We start from the raw sequence: 15,709 nt of genomic DNA, 5'->3' as shown, positions 1-15,709 counted from the left end.
GTGCTTAGCCTTCTTTCTTGAACCAAAGCCAACTTTAAAAACAAACTAACCTAACAAAGGGGCACCTGGGTGGCTCAGCTGGTTAAGCTTCTGACTCTTGATTTCAGCTCAGGTCATGATCTTGCAGTTCGGTGGTTCGAGCCCTACATTTGCTATCAGCGCAGGGCCTGCTGGGGAATTATCTTTCTCTCCCTCTCTCCCTATCCCTCACCTGCTCGCTCGCGCACGCTCTCTATCATAACAAATAAACGAACTGAAAAAAACCAACAACCTAACAAGATGATATCCTGAAACAAACAGAGACTCACATTATAGAATCAGCAAGTCCTTGGCTTTCAAATCCACAAAAGCAGAACTCGCTGAAGCATAGCCAGGCTCACAACAGAGCGCATGTGACTATGAGGTAACACAATCTTTGGCGACCTCTGGCTTGTGAGCGCACAGGACTTCAAATACTGGTGAGGTGGAGCAGGATTTGAATACAGATACAGTATTTGTCACGGACACAGTGATTCTTTCACTAATAACAAAAGTACTGAAAAGGAGCCGAAACTAAGCCAGCTGTGTCAGAAGAGCATCCATTGTGAGTTACACGGTAATCAGAAATTTCAACGTCTGTTCAGAGAAATAACTAAGAGGTGTGTTCGTGCACACACTCGTGTACACATGCAAGAAGGATTTACTTTTCGTATTAATCTGTGACACCAGCGGGAAAAACAGCTGTTACCTTATAAACGATTAAATGCAGTGCTTCATATGTGTCGTCAGTATTTACAAAAATTTTGGGGAATCTGCATTTTGCTTCTGGATCATTAAGGTTCAAGGGTCCAGTAAGAAATCTGAAAAGCAAGCACAGAAATGACTCCATTCAATTAGGTAAATTACAAACAGGAATATATTCCTACTTAGTATATATTCATTTTGGGGGAAAAGACACCAAATCAGAGCACGATAAAGTTTTAACTCACTGGAGACGATAGAATTTCCTTGGCTGATTATTGCCAATAGCACAAAGGTAATTCAGTGTTGATAATTTATCTTTACCAAAAGCAATGATAAATTCTAATACTGTTTATCAAAGAATACAAGTTTTACCTTCCATAATGTTGAAGATTTCCTGGCATCTCTGCCCTTACTGGAGAATCTCTTCCTGCCAACTGTAAACAAATTCAAAGTTTAGAAGCGACTTAATATATTTTCTACTTTTAAAGCTTTGAAAACAGCACTCATATCTACTAGTTGGCTCCAGGCCATTTTTCTGTATTGTTCTCTCCTCTTCCTCCCCACCAAAAAGAGAGAGGAAGGACTACAGAGGTACATAAAAGAGGCACTGATATGAAGCAGAACGATCATAACTTGATCGTACCCTCACTCCATACATTGATTTAGTTCCTTTTATGGCAATAACCTAAATCTCCCACGTGGTTAACAGAGGCGACGCAAAGACCACCTCACAGGACCCCCAGAGAGAACACGCTCTTCCTCTTTTGTGATGGTGGAAACTAAGTCAGTGGAAGTTCACCAGCGCACACAGGTCCTATGTGGCAGAGCCGGGCATGGCCCCCAAGCCTGTCTGACCTCAGAGCCCCTGCCTTCAGCAAGGACGTCATGCCCCTGCGTGGATCTGGATGTGTAGCACGCTCCTCACATTCTTCTGCTGAGGATGCACTATTTCAACGTGCAGAGGAAAATGGGAGAAAAAAATCCAAATCCAAGTCGTGTTAGCTAAAACTTGTTACTCGAAAAAATTTTTGACATTCTTTTACGCTATATAAAATCTTAGCACATAACTCCCCTCCCCAAAGACTGAAAAACATTCGAAATGCACTAGTAAAACTGGAAATCTGAATCTCAGGAGTGCGGTCACAGTGAGAAAAGACCTCACATGTCCACACACGTTGCCACACTGTGTACCGTGGCTTCATATTCTATAAGCCTGACTCCTTGGTCACATCATGAAGCACCAGAGTTTCCTGTTGCAGCAGAGGCGCGGTCACACGTGGAAAAGCCTCCCGAGGGCGTAAGCAGGTGCTTTAGTGCCCAGCAGACCCTGAGACCTAGTCCTGGCCCTGCCACTTTCTAGCTAGTGACCACGGGCACGTCACCGAGGCCCCCTCAGCCAGAGCATCCAATCTGTAAGCTGCGCATCCAGACTCTCAGGATGGTTATCAGGATGCCTAAGAACATTCCTGTTTGTTGGGCACTTGGTATTGTGTCTGGTACACGGTACATTCTCAGGAAACAGGAGTCACTGCACTACAACTGCCTAGAAAGGGACTAAGTACAGGGCTAGGTCCTTCTCAAAACCTTACTTTCGATGGTTTTTTTCTTTCTTTTCTTCTTCTTCTTCTTCTTTTTTTTTTTTTTTTTATAGTAAGCTTCACAACACAGGGCTTGAACTCACAACCCTGAGATCAAGACCTGAGCAGAGATAGAGTGTGATCCTTAACTGACTGAGCCACCCAGGGGCGCATCAATTTCTTATCAAAGATTTTTACTATCGTTTCAACATAGAATTTTAAATAGAGGGAGGTCAAGGAGCGAGGGAGTACCTGAGCCAAAACAGTTTCGGGCTATGAATATTTTTCATCTTCGACCTAACGAGAGCTGGAGAAGGGCACTCTGGGGCGAAGGCTGCAGCATTACTTACTGGTCTCTGCAGAAAGCCAGGAAGTCAAGCGCCACAGTGGAAAAGCCACTTGGGCAATACAACATGTACTGTAATGACGTCTCATGCTTGTGATGACAAGGCTACAGGGCTAACCTCTGTTCTGTCAAAGATCCTGGGTGTTTTCCAGTTCTCAGAACCCTACCTAAAATCCCAGCTTTTCCTCTGCTCAGTGAATTGCTCCTCTTGAGAGCAGACCTTTGCTATGGTAGTTGAACGTAACAAAATGAAGAAGAGCTGGTGTACACGGTTTTCTGCGCNAGTTCTCAGAACCCTACCTAAAATCCCAGCTTTTCCTCTGCTCAGTGAATTGCTCCTCTTGAGAGCAGACCTTTGCTATGGTAGTTGAACGTAACAAAATGAAGAAGAGCTGGTGTACGCGGTTTTCTGCGCTAAGGGTACACAACCAAATACACGTCAGACCAGCAACGCAAAACACAGATCAGAACTACCCCACTCACCACCGTGTTAGTCTGCCCTCATCCCCAGCCCCCCAACCCAGGTGTGTGTGTGTGTGTGTGTGTGTGTGTGTGTGTACACAAACATACATACATCGAGGAAACACACATATGGCAGGGGGAGGGGGAGAGACTAGACCGGCCATACCTCAGGTTCAATGTGCCTTGGAAATAGAGATGTGGTGAGGTATTTGTATAAAATTCTCATGTCATCTTGTTCTAACCCACTCCTGAAACATCAAAAAAGCACAGTGTTAAAAGCCTGGAACTGGTCTTCCATCTTCCTATGGCTCTGATTATAACAAAGCTCCTCTTTTTCTCGTTTCCATTTTATCAAGATGCCCTCTCTTTGACTGGCAAGTTGCAGAAGGGAATGGATTCAACCAGTCTGGCACCAGCAGTCATCCTGACCTGGCGAAGGCTACTATAGGCCGTCTTGTATTCTATATGCCATTTTAAACAAAGAGCCACTGGTCTGATATGATGGGACTTGATTCTCTGCTTGAATTCCATGGAGGACTCTTCCGGGAGCATGAACGACCCCAAAGCTCCACTTCAGGCCGCAGCTCTCCCTCCACTTTCCAGGCCACACGGGAATGCACATGCTACCGCCCGCATGTGCAGCATCCCAGCAAACACTGGCATGCTGTGGATGGGGGACATGCTCCCACTGGGTCTCAGAAATGCACGTGCATTTTAATTCTATGATTTCCATGTAGGCAGAAAGCAGGAAGAGAAAGAAACTTTCAGGCAGATCTAATCTGACATAAGGTGAGAATAAGCAGCCTGTGGAAACAGTGCCGATACCCTAGCAGGCATCAGACCCTATTCGAAGTCAGGTCTGTAGGTAGGGGTATATAAAACAGACGATGAAGAAGAGTCTGTCTGGGATTCTTTCTATTCAAGAGGACGGAAAAAAAGAAAAAATTCTGTGCTGAAATACAACTTTATATAAATCAAGCCTCTACAGGATATTCCAGAGGCTTCTTGCTCTGCTTTTCCCAGAAAACCCATCTGTTAGACAAATCTGGCTTCTCTTGGCAAATACATGCTGTTCCCTTGCCGAGACTCTCCCACCTTTTCCTCTTCCTATGCCACCCTCTTCTTTCCAGGTTCAATTTTCCTAAGGTCTGGTCCACAGCTAACAGCGTAAGGGGGGCCTAGTCCCTTAGGCAGATTTGTTCTGTTTTCGGCCAAGGAGAACCTTTAGTGTTTGTCCGAGGACAACCCTAACCCACAGCCAAACGAGGCAGAAGGAATTTCCAAATCAAACTCATGAAAAGTCATCTACTTTTTCCTCTTGCATAAAAAAACCTCAAGTAAGCAGAGAGAGAGAGAAAGGAAAACAAAACCATTTCTGGACTTTACTGTACTTTTGAGACACGAGTTAGAAGTACCGCTGGGGCGGGGTCGTGGATGGTCACATAGAAGAGCGCTTCAAGTATTACGTGCCGGGCAATTTCTAGAGCTGCATTTCCAGTAACAGCAGCTACTGGGCCCACCTGGCCACTGAACACTTGAAACGTGGCTCATTGCAGTGAGTGCTAAAACACACACTGGAGTTTTAAGATTTAGCACCAAAAAAAACCCAAAAACTGGTCATTAATAATTTATGTTTTCACAAGTTAAAATAAATAACCTGGGCTAAAATATTATTACTTTCACCAGTCTCTCTTTTTTAACATAGTTTAACTACCAGGAAACTTAAAATGATACATGTAGCCTGCACCCAGTTCTTTTTGGTTGATGCCGTGATAGACCACAGGGCGTGAAACAGAAAAAACCTGGCAAGAGGAAATGGAAGAAAACACTACTTAACTGCTTCCTATTGCGCTGTGATTAGGCCTCGGTTTTTACTATTTCACTTAAGACTCAATGCTAGGCATTGAGTATTTTCGTGCTGGTTTTCTGGATCAAAAGCTTAAAAAGAAAAATAGTAAGTTGCAGCCAGTGGTCCAGAGCACACAACCCCAAGCAGAGGATTCCTGCTCTGCCCGCAGAGGCCTGCCCTAGCGATGGGGTCTCTGTTAGCAACCCTCCCCCCAGTGTTTGCCACGCCCAGCCTACTTCCACCCCCCTACAAAATAAAATACAAAATACAGATGCAGATAACAGGTTAAAAAAAAAAGAAGTTCCTTCTTTAACACAAATAAGCAAACAGATTATAAATACATAAAGCAAAAAATCCCTGCACTGGCAGGTCCAAACGGTTCAGGACTCTATCAATGACTCCCATCAAACAGGAAACAGCCCACTCACATTCAGAAGTATAGGTATTCCCTCAAAGTCTCTCAAATATAGTTATTTAATATGAATAATTTTAAAAATTTCAGTCTAATTATTTTGACAGAGGAAAAAAAGAGAACATGAGTGGGGAGAAGAGCAGAGAGAGAGAGGGAGAGAGAGAATCCCAAGCAGGCTCTGCACTGTCAGCAATGAGGCCAATGCAGGGCTCGATCTCACAAAACATGTGATCATGACCTGAGCTGAAAACAAGAGTTAGATGCTTAACCGACTGAGCCACTCAGGTGCCCCATTATAATTTTTTTCTTAAAAAACAAACAAAAAAACTTTTCTTCAGCTTTAATCTCAACTGATCCACGTGTGTGCAATGCAAAATCCTTTCTACCAGGATTAGTTTCATCTACAATACAGACTACATTACTGTCACATAGTAAATATAAAAAATAATCTAGTCCAGATCCAAGAATATGATCAACTTTGATTAACTTAAGAAGTATATCTAAGGCAGTTATTCATAAAAGCATTAACGTATAAAAAATAAAACAATTCACTAAAAATTCTCCCAAGAAACAGGCCAAGAAAAAGCAAAAACAAAACAAAACATGCCAAGAACTCTGGACAAGCAAGCTGACTGACCTCCTACCAAACAGCAGTAATGCCTAATGTTGTTGTGGCCACTGTAAAACCAAATCCATCCATGAAATGCAACACAGTCCAAACAGAACTAGAAGAGGTTTTCTACTAACCATTTGCTCACCACCAACATTTACCGAGCACATACAGTGTACCAGGTTCCAGCCATGTCCTGGAACAGATGGATGTTTCTACCCTCAATCAGTTACTTTCAAAACAATGCAGTAAGGGGCGCCTGGGTGGCTTAGTCGGTTAAGCGTCCGACTTTCGCTTAGGTCATGATCTCGCGGTTCGTGGGTTCGGGCCCCGCCTCGGGCTCTGTGCTGACTGCCAGCTCGGAGCCTGGAGCCTGTTTCAGTCTGTGACTCCCTCTCTCTCTGACCCTCCCCTGCTCACACTGTCTCTCTCTCTCTCTCCTAGAAATAAATAAAAACATTTAAAAAAAAACAAAACAAAACAATGCAGTAAGTAGCAAACCCAAACCATCAATACATTAAAAAAAAAAATCATATACCATGATGAAGTGGGATGTATTCTCAGAATGCAAAGGTGGTTCAATGTTCATAAAACAATCCATGTGATGCAGCACGTCAATAAGAGAAAGGATAAAAACCATATAATCGTTTTAACCGACACAAGAAAAACATTCGATAAAGTACAATATCCACTCATAAAAACCCTCTGCAAAGTAGGTCTAGAAGGAACATACATCAACATTAAATAAAGGCCATATATGAAAAACTCACAGCAAACATGATACTCAAAGAGAAAACACTGAGGGCTTTCCCCCTAAGGTCAGGAACAAGACAAGGATGTCTTCTCACCACTTTTATCCAACATAGCACTGGACGTCCTAGCCACAGCAATCAGACAACAAAAAAATAAAAAGGCATCCAAGCTGGTAAGGAGCATGTAAAACTTTCTCTATTTGTGGATGACATAATACTGTATGTAAAAAACTCAAGACTCCACGAAAAGCTGCTAGAACTGATGAATGAATTCAGTGAAGTCGCAGGATACAAAATCAAGGTACGCAAATCTGTTGCATTTCTACACACTAACAATGAAGCAGAAGGTGAAATTAAGAAAACAATCCTATTTACAACTGCACTAAAAACAATAAAATATCTAGGAATAAATTTAGCCAAGAAGGTGAAAGACCTGTACAATGAAAACTATAAAACACTGATGAAAGAAATTCAAGGCAACGTGATAGACATTTGGAAGAATAAATATTGTTAAAATGTCTATGCTACCTAAAGCAACTTATACGCTTAAAGGAATCTCTATCAAAACACCAACAGCATTTTTCACAGGACTGTAACAAGCAATCCTAAAATGTGAATGGAATCACAGAAGACCTGGAATAGCCAAAGCAATCTTGAAAAAACAAATTCCAAACTTCCAGTTATATTATAAAGCAGCAGTAGTTAAGACAGTATGGTACTGGCATAAGAACAGACATACAAATCAATGGAACAGAACAGAAAACCCAGAAATAAATCCACAATTATACAGTCAATTACCCTCTGACAAAGGAGGAATGAATATCCAGCGGGAAAAAGACAGTCTCTTCAACAAATGGGTACTGGAAAAACTAGATAGCAACATGCGAAAGAATCAAACTGGATCATGTTCTCACACCATACACAAAAATACACTCAAAAGGATTAAAGAACTAAATGTGAGACCTGAAACCATAAAAATCCTTGAAGAGATCACAGGCAGTAATCTCTCTGACATCGGCTGCACCAATGTTTTCTAGTTATGTCTCCTGAGGCAAGAGAAATAAAGTAAAAAATAAACCACCGGGACTCATCAAAATAAAAAGTTTCTGCAGAGCAAAGGAAACAATCAACAAAACTGAAAGGAAAACTACGGAATGGTAGAAGATATTTGCAAACCCAATAAGGGGTTAATATCCAAATATAAAGAACTGATACAACTCAACACCCAAAAAACAAATAATCAATAAAAAAATGGGCAGAAGACATGAACAGACATTTCACCAAAGAAGACATGCAGAGGGCCAACAGACACATGGAAAGACGCTCATCATCACTCATCATGTGGGAAATGCAAACCAAAACTACAATGGGGTATCACCTCACACCTGTCAGAATGGCTAAACTCGACATCCAACAACACAAGATATAACAGCTGTTGGTGAGGATGTGAAGAAAGGGGAACCCTCTTCCATTGTTGGTCGGAATGCAAACTGGTGCAGCCACTGTGGAAAACCGTATCAAGATTCCTCCAAGTGGAAAAAAGTATGGAAGTTCTTCAAAATACTGAAAATACAACTACCCTATGATCCAGCAATTACACTCCTGGGTATTTACCCAAAATATACAAAAACACTAATTCAAAGGGATACATGCACCCCCATGTTTATGGCAGCCTTATTTTCAACAGCCAAACTATGGAAGCAGCCCAGGTCCCCATAAATAGGTAAACGGATAAAGAAGATGTGGTGTACACTTGTTGGGATGAGCACTGGGTGTCGTATGTAAGCGATGAATCACGGAAATCAACCCTCAAAACCAAGAGCACACAGTACACATTGTATGTTAGCCAATTTGACAATAAATTATATTTAAAAAAACAGATGTGTGTGTATATACACAATGCAATGTTATACAGCCATAAAAAAATGAGATCTTCCCATCTACAACCATATGAATAGAGACAGAGAGCGTAATGGGAAGTGAAATGAGTCAGTTGGAGAAAGACAAATACTATATGACTTCACTCATGTGGAGTTTAAGAAACTAATGAGCAAAGGAAAAAAGAGAGAAACAAACCAAGAAACAGACCCTCAACCATAGAGAAGGAACTGATGGTTCCCAGAGGGGAGGTGGGGAAGGGTAGGGGGGAATAGGGGATGGGATTAAAGAGTGCACTTATCATGATGAAAAATATTAAATGTTAAAAAACAACAATGCTGGGCTCTACTTGACAAAATAAGGCATTTAAAACTATACATACACACACAGTAAGCAGTAAGAGCAAAAATATTCTGTTCAGCAAACATGAACTACTTCATTGGTATTTCAACACACCAGCTTTGTAACTAACAACCGCCTCTCAAAATGTGCTGTTTTTCCTGAAGCTCCTTCTTGGGGTGACTGCCTGGGCCAACTCTGCCCTGAGGCGGGACCACAGAGCCGCTCTGTGTGGCCACCAGCGACAGGCACTGCTTAACCCCAGGAGGTGTCGGGACATCCTTCACGAAGACAAAGATGCCCAGATGACCTGGGAGCTGGGCAACATGTAGCCCTGTGAGCTGAGGCTTCCGGAACCCAGCCCTGCTTGCTAGTCAGGCTGGCTCCACAGCCTCTCACAGGAGCTGCTGACCTTGAGGGGACCCTCTTGCTCTAGGCCTGCACCCTATCTGACCCCAAGTTCATACCCACGTCGGGCCTTCTGCTGTGCCTGGTGATCGGAATCTGAGCTGCCCTTCCTCTGCCAGGGGCACCAAGGCCACAGGGACACCAGCCCGTCCCTTGATCTCCTGGTCGACATGGCCGGTTGCGGCCTTCCCAGGGTCTCCCTGGGATTTCTGCCCTTGGAAAGCCGCTCCCTTCCCAGAGCTGGTGCCTTCCAACCCTGTGTAAGTAACTCCCCTTCAACTTACGTCTTCCGGCAGCACAGAGAACTTCATTTTACTACCACAGTGTGAATATCATAAAAAGCACCTAGAACAGGGCCAGCTAATACAGCATCATGTCCCCTGCTAAACAATTCGGTGAACAAAAAGGAGAGGACTTTCCATCTGGAATGTGCTGTTTTCATAGGAGAAAATGAATTCTACAACAAAACTCATCCGTGTGTTTAATACACACATTCAAATTTCTTTCAATCAGCCAATTTCCCTTCCTAAAATGAGGCTACAAGATCTTGGCAGGGACAGGATGGGTTTCAGGAAATCATTGCTGCCCTTTCTGTGAGCCGAACCCAGGGTTTAGCGCTCAAATACAGCCACAGCCACAGCTCAAGAAAGCGGGCCATTCGTACATGCAAACACTGAACACGTGTGAGCACCGGAAGAGCTCCCAAACCCCAGCACCCCATCTCAGACACAGATCAGCAGCTGGCTCCACGCCCCCTTCTGGGCCACTGCGTCTACATCTACGCAGTCACATGCACATTCACATGGCTTTGCTGGAGTGGTCTTGCTGCAGCTGAAAGCGTTAGTTACAGTTTATCTTTTCTTCTCCAGTGTTAACATTCTCAAAGAAATTATGCCGGTTCTCACTACAGGGTGCACAGTTTGTGCTAGTGGGTAACTTCCTGGTTTTATAACACATTTAACTTCTTAGGTACTTTAAAAAAAACCTAGCTTCTTTAAAAGAAAGTCTGAAAAGTATGCTTTACACGGTTTCTTTAAAGACTTTTTTGGAAGAACACCAAAATAAAAACAGGATTCTTAACCTTAGCTCGGCAGGAGCATTTCCTCCACCAAGCACGGAGCCAGAATGAAATTCCCTTGCTTGGCCATTTTAACCCAAGTCACCCTACTTTTGGTTTAAGTCATCACTGCTTTATTTTGACAGGACCTATAAAGACATTTGCCACCTTGCCCCCTTGCTATTTGTTCCAGGCTAACACCCGGCTATCAACCCAGTCACCCCAGTCTGTATTATCCTCAAAGATTTTCTTCTTTTACATGCCAAGCCTTGGGAGTGTACATACCAGATCAGCTGATCATTATAGAGGAAGGCAGTGTATTTGACTATACTCAGGCTTTCCTCCATTCTATTGATAAAGGACTGGATTTTCAAATAAGTCATTTTATCCAATGGGAAGAAGCTGATTCCACCAAAAATGTCAAGGAGATCGCAGGACTGCAAATGCAACGTTTGCAAGTACTGTAAGGGGAAAAAAAGGCACTAAATTTACTGAGAGTACATGGAATAGAGCATTGACAGCTAAGAATAATTAGTCAATTTATGATACAAATACATCCTAGCACATTGAGAAGACCAGTAAGCAGGTGAGCCACAGCTAACTAGATGTGAAGTCTGCACCAATTTCAAAATATTACATTCAAACGTAACTAGTTAATGTTTATTCAGGATTGTGTCTTGTCTCTTTGAAGTATGTAATTCCTTGTATTAGTGCTTCTCAAATTACATTAATGTCATTAGGGATCTGAACAATGGTATCACGTACAGCCAGCACCCTGTCCTACCAAAATAACGCTGAAAGGACAGGTCGTTAGTTATTGAGGGACAGGAGGGTACAGAAGGCAAGAACAGGAACCATGAGACAGCACGAGAGTAAATAATTATGGTCATTAAAGTGAAGAAACAGGGGCGCCTGAGTCGCTCAGTCAGTTAAGCCTCTGACTTCAGCACAGGTCATGATCTCACGGTTCATGGGTTCAAGACCCATATCAGGCTCTGTGACGATGGCTCAGAGCCTGGAGCCTCCCTCAGATTCTGTGTCTCCCTCTCTCCCTGACCCTCTCTTGCTCTCTCTCTAAAAAATAAATAAGCATTAAAAAAAAAAACCATACTAAGGTAATTTAGGGAACAAACTGGGAATTATTCCACTAAGATAAACTGATTTTTACCGGAGGTAAGGTATGTAAAACTCAACTTACGGTAAAACAGAGTGGCAACTATTTAGGGACATTCATTCATCATTTGAGGAAAAAAAATCACATTACTAACCACTAATGGGGGGCACCTGGGTGGCTCAGTCAATTAAGCGTCAGACTCTTGATTTCGGCTCTGGTCACGATCTCACGGCGGTGAGTTCAAGCCCCACACCAGGCTCTGTGCTGACAATGCAGAGCCTGCTTGGGAGTCTCCCTTTCTCCCTCTCTCTCTAACCCTCCCTTACTCGTGCCGTCTCTGTCTCTCTGAAAATAAACTTAAAAAAAAAAAAAGCCACTAATGGGATAAAGTCTGTGTGTCATAGCAAAAATTTTTACCTTGAGTCAACACAGGTTATTGTTCACGAAGGACAATATTGTTTCATCACTCCATAAGAATGTACAACTCGGGCAGAGTTTAAATCCTGCTAATTAACCAATCACCATGCAGAAAGCTCACTTCTGAGTAAGCCCACAATGGCAGACCCAGGCGGAGCAAATATGAGTCAGAAGGGGTCTCTGGGACATGGTAGGGGTGCACACAGACAGCAGGAGGCCCTGATCCTGCATCAGAGCTTCCAGAGAGATTCAAGAGTGCACATCTCAAGAGTTTCCTCACTGGTCTGGTTTTGCCACCATAGTTCTTAGGCTCCTTGCCACTTTCCAAGTCCTAAGTTTTTTGGTCAATGAGAAACAAACTTATATATGCACATTTTTTTTTTAACCTTTTAATGTTTAGTTTTGAGAGCGAGAGACAGAGCATGAGTGGGGGAGGGGCAGAGACAGAGGGAGACACAGAATCCAAAGCAGGCTCCAGGCTCTGAGCTGTCAGCACAGAGCCTGACACAGGGCTTGAACTCACAAACCATGAGATCGTGACCTGAGCTGAAGTGGGATGCTTAACCAACTGAGCCACCCAGGTGCCCCTGTATAGGTATATTTCTAACGGTCTATTTGGAGACTACTAAGATTATAAATAAAATTCCAAGTACTTACCCGATGGAAGAACTTCTCTAATCTTTCTTTTAGGAGCTTGACACCTCCATCTTCCATGGCTCTCAGAAATGTACCATTAAAAAGCTAATGAGGTAAAATATTTTTTAAAAAGTCAATTTCTTATCCCCTTCCATTTCCCAGTATAACACATTCTTCTTTTCCTCTTACATTGACTAATCGACTTAATTAATTCCCCGTTCCTTTTAAATGTAGAAAATATGCACATGAGAAAGTGTGAGTTATAAAATAAATCACAAGGGGCGCCTGGGTGACTCAGTCGGCTAAGAGTCAGACTTCAGGTCAGGTCATGACCTCGCGGTTTGTGGGTTCGAGCCTCGCATTGGGTTCTGTGCTGGCAGCTCAGAGCGTGGAGCCTGTTTCAGACTCTGTGTCTCCCTCTCTCTCTCTGCCCCTCCCCTGCTCATACTCGGTCTGTCTCTGTCTCAAAAATAAAAACTATAAATTTTTTTAAGTAAATAAATCACAAAAAATCAACACACTATTAAGTGTTATCATTTCCATGTCTTCACCTAATCATTTGGGACTTTTTTTTTTTTTAACCTCAATCATACCTAAGTTTCACTTTACATAAATAATACCAACGGACATTTAATCATACAAATATCTGCAGTATGTCTTTTCCTCAAGAACATGGAATTTCTTGTTTACCAATGGGGACACATTCCTGGTACAAGGCTGGAGACAGAGGAAGACTCAATACTCCGTGAATAAGTAAATGTGTAAACCTCCACACTGTTTCAAAGGCCCCATTATTTCCTCTCCTAAGACAGACAGTCACCGTGCGGTCATCTAAAGACTTAAGATTTTTAAACAATGCTTGTAAAGAGGGGAAAGTGGCTGGACTCCATTCAGAAAGAGCGTCGTGCTCACCTTGTACATGCTGTAGCACTGCTGTAGCACTGAACTGTAAACCTTGTCCTGCAAACACAAGGACACAGATGTCAACATTAGGGGAAAAAAGTCCGCTGTAGGGCAAATGTAGGACAAAGCTTACCACCTCAGTCCCACAACAGTTGTGTGCTGAAAACAAAAGGTATTTAAACGCAGTTCTGACCAGTAACTTTAGGAGGGCCTTGAACATATGATTAGGAGGCACCGGTGAGACACGCTGTACGTTTTTATAAAATTGTGCTGATGTAAGCAACAAACCTAAAACTTCACTACGCATATCCTGAGAATCTTCTGCAAAAGTGACCTCGCTTAACTCTGAGCAAGTCACTCAACATATCCAGTAATAAACTTTCTAAAAACGTGAAATTAAAAAAAGGGCACTTGTGGGGATGAGCACTGGGCGTTATTTGGAAACCAACTTGACAACAAACTATTTGTAAAAAAAAAAAAAAAAAAAAAAGGACACGTTACCAACAACTCCTCCTCTTGGTATTCAACAATTGGTTTTCCGTCTTTACTCTGCTTTTCAATTATAGGGTTCCGAACAACCTACACAATTTGGGTAAAAAGAAATTACACAATGAACCAGTCAGATAAATTCTTAATTTTCCCTTAAATTAAAAAACTTGATCATGACACAATACCAAAAACACACCTTCTAAAAACAGCCCCAAGAACAAATACACTGACAAGGAGTCTAATTTTAAAACTGCAACCAACTTTGCTGTAATTTTACTTTGCAACAGCTTAGAGGACTTTCTTAAAGTCCTAAGAGTAAAGCAAAGATCACCCATTAACTTCATCACACAAATTCAAAAAGATGAAAGAGATGTACTGTGCATGTAAATACCATGACCATCCAGAAATTTTCTTCTGGCTCATTGAAGAACTGCCTATTCTTCTGTGTATGTAAAGATTTTGCAGGTTTTGATGGGCTGAAGGTCCTAAAAAGGTTAACGAGAAAGAATAATTGGGGGCAGTTCTCCAAGTTGTAGAAGTTGTAAGAACTTGCTAAGCAGCTCTGCAAAAGCGCTTTTAAAGGCATTACCTCGTAAACTGTACAATAGCTTCACATAATCCGACATTTCTAATTTTTTCATTCTTTTCTACTTCGTTTGGGTAGTAAAACAAAATTTTATTTTCTTCCTAAAGTATGAAGAAACAGAATCGCCACATCAGGGTCAGCATTTTCTCCATCTCAGCTGTTGAAAATGCAGTTTCAAGTCAACGTCTCACGTCACACACAACGGAAAATCAAAACAAAACCCCCTTTTCAGAAAATCAAGAATTATCTTCTCCTCACTATGTAAATAACGCTCACCAGTCTGGAAGGCAATTGTGATATTCAGTAAGTCACGTGTCATCTGGAGGAGCACTAAGCAATTATTCTGAAAACTCGATCTTACGGTTTATTGCCTCCTGCTGATTTGTAAAACACCGACGTTTGTAAGAAATACGCCTGTGCGCACGTGCGTAGACATACGCCTCCCGGAGAGTTAAACTCAGCAGGTTCACGGGCATTGAGACTGACAGCCTTTAAAGGGACAGTGATTTGCTACCCACAGAACCGGACATCCTTTGAGGAAGTTCACCGTCCCCACCTAGAAAGCAAACAAACCCACCCCTGGAATTTATTTTTCAATTCGGAAAAGAACTTTCCATGGGTCCTCCAAGCCTGCGTTATTTTAGGTTTTACAGTCCACCACTCGATCCACGCTTCTAGGTGGGGACCTCCGGTAACAAAAACATAAACTCAATTTCGGCCACCCAGAACTGACGCAAAAAGAGCCCCAACCCATGTGGAGGGATGAGCCCGCTGAGGCTTCATTCGGCACACAAGCTTGAATCCAGAACCCGAAAGGGACCCCGCCGGCGTGGTCCGGCCCCCGTTTACTCCCCGGCTCGGGCACGCACTTGGCACAGAGCAGCCTCGGTAAAAGCCGCCCCAGGAGCGCAATGACAGGCGCTGCCCCGGGTCGCCTCCCGGGCGCGCCCCTGGGCTCCCGGGTGCCGCCGCCGGCCTGCCGCCCCCGCCCTCGGGCCCTCCTCCGACCGCCGGCTGACACCGGCGCCGGGTCCGGCTGCGGGTACCTCGCCCTCACGCGGCCCGAAGCGCGGGTTGTAGATGAAGAAACTCAGCAGCGCCGGCGGGAACTGCTTCTCCTGGGCCGCCCAGGCCCCGGCCCCGGTCCCGGC

General features: G+C 43.2%; 1 protein-coding gene across 1 annotated transcript in view; it reads right to left on the bottom strand.

The window, feature by feature from the left end:
• Positions 1–15,709, bottom strand: part of CCZ1 (CCZ1 vacuolar protein trafficking and biogenesis associated) — a 32,133-nt gene that overhangs the window by 16,211 nt on the left and 213 nt on the right. The window contains exons 2-11 of the mRNA XM_077758833.1: positions 15,605–15,705; positions 14,562–14,659; positions 14,364–14,457; positions 13,985–14,062; positions 13,493–13,540; positions 12,602–12,685; positions 10,699–10,874; positions 3,275–3,356; positions 1,096–1,157; positions 728–839 (exon numbers count right to left, since the gene is read on the bottom strand). Coding sequence (XP_077614959.1) covers positions 728–839; positions 1,096–1,157; positions 3,275–3,356; positions 10,699–10,874; positions 12,602–12,685; positions 13,493–13,540; positions 13,985–14,062; positions 14,364–14,457; positions 14,562–14,659; positions 15,605–15,705 — 935 coding nt within the window. The remainder of the gene's footprint in view (positions 1–727; positions 840–1,095; positions 1,158–3,274; positions 3,357–10,698; positions 10,875–12,601; positions 12,686–13,492; positions 13,541–13,984; positions 14,063–14,363; positions 14,458–14,561; positions 14,660–15,604; positions 15,706–15,709) is intronic.

This window comes from Crocuta crocuta, unplaced genomic scaffold, assembly GCF_008692635.1.
Source record: "Crocuta crocuta isolate KB4526 unplaced genomic scaffold, BGI_CrCroc_1.0 scaffold273, whole genome shotgun sequence".
Classification (NCBI taxonomy): domain Eukaryota; kingdom Metazoa; phylum Chordata; class Mammalia; order Carnivora; family Hyaenidae; genus Crocuta; species Crocuta crocuta.
Note: the sequence above shows the minus strand (reverse complement) of the source record. Positions and strands in the feature narration are given on the sequence as shown.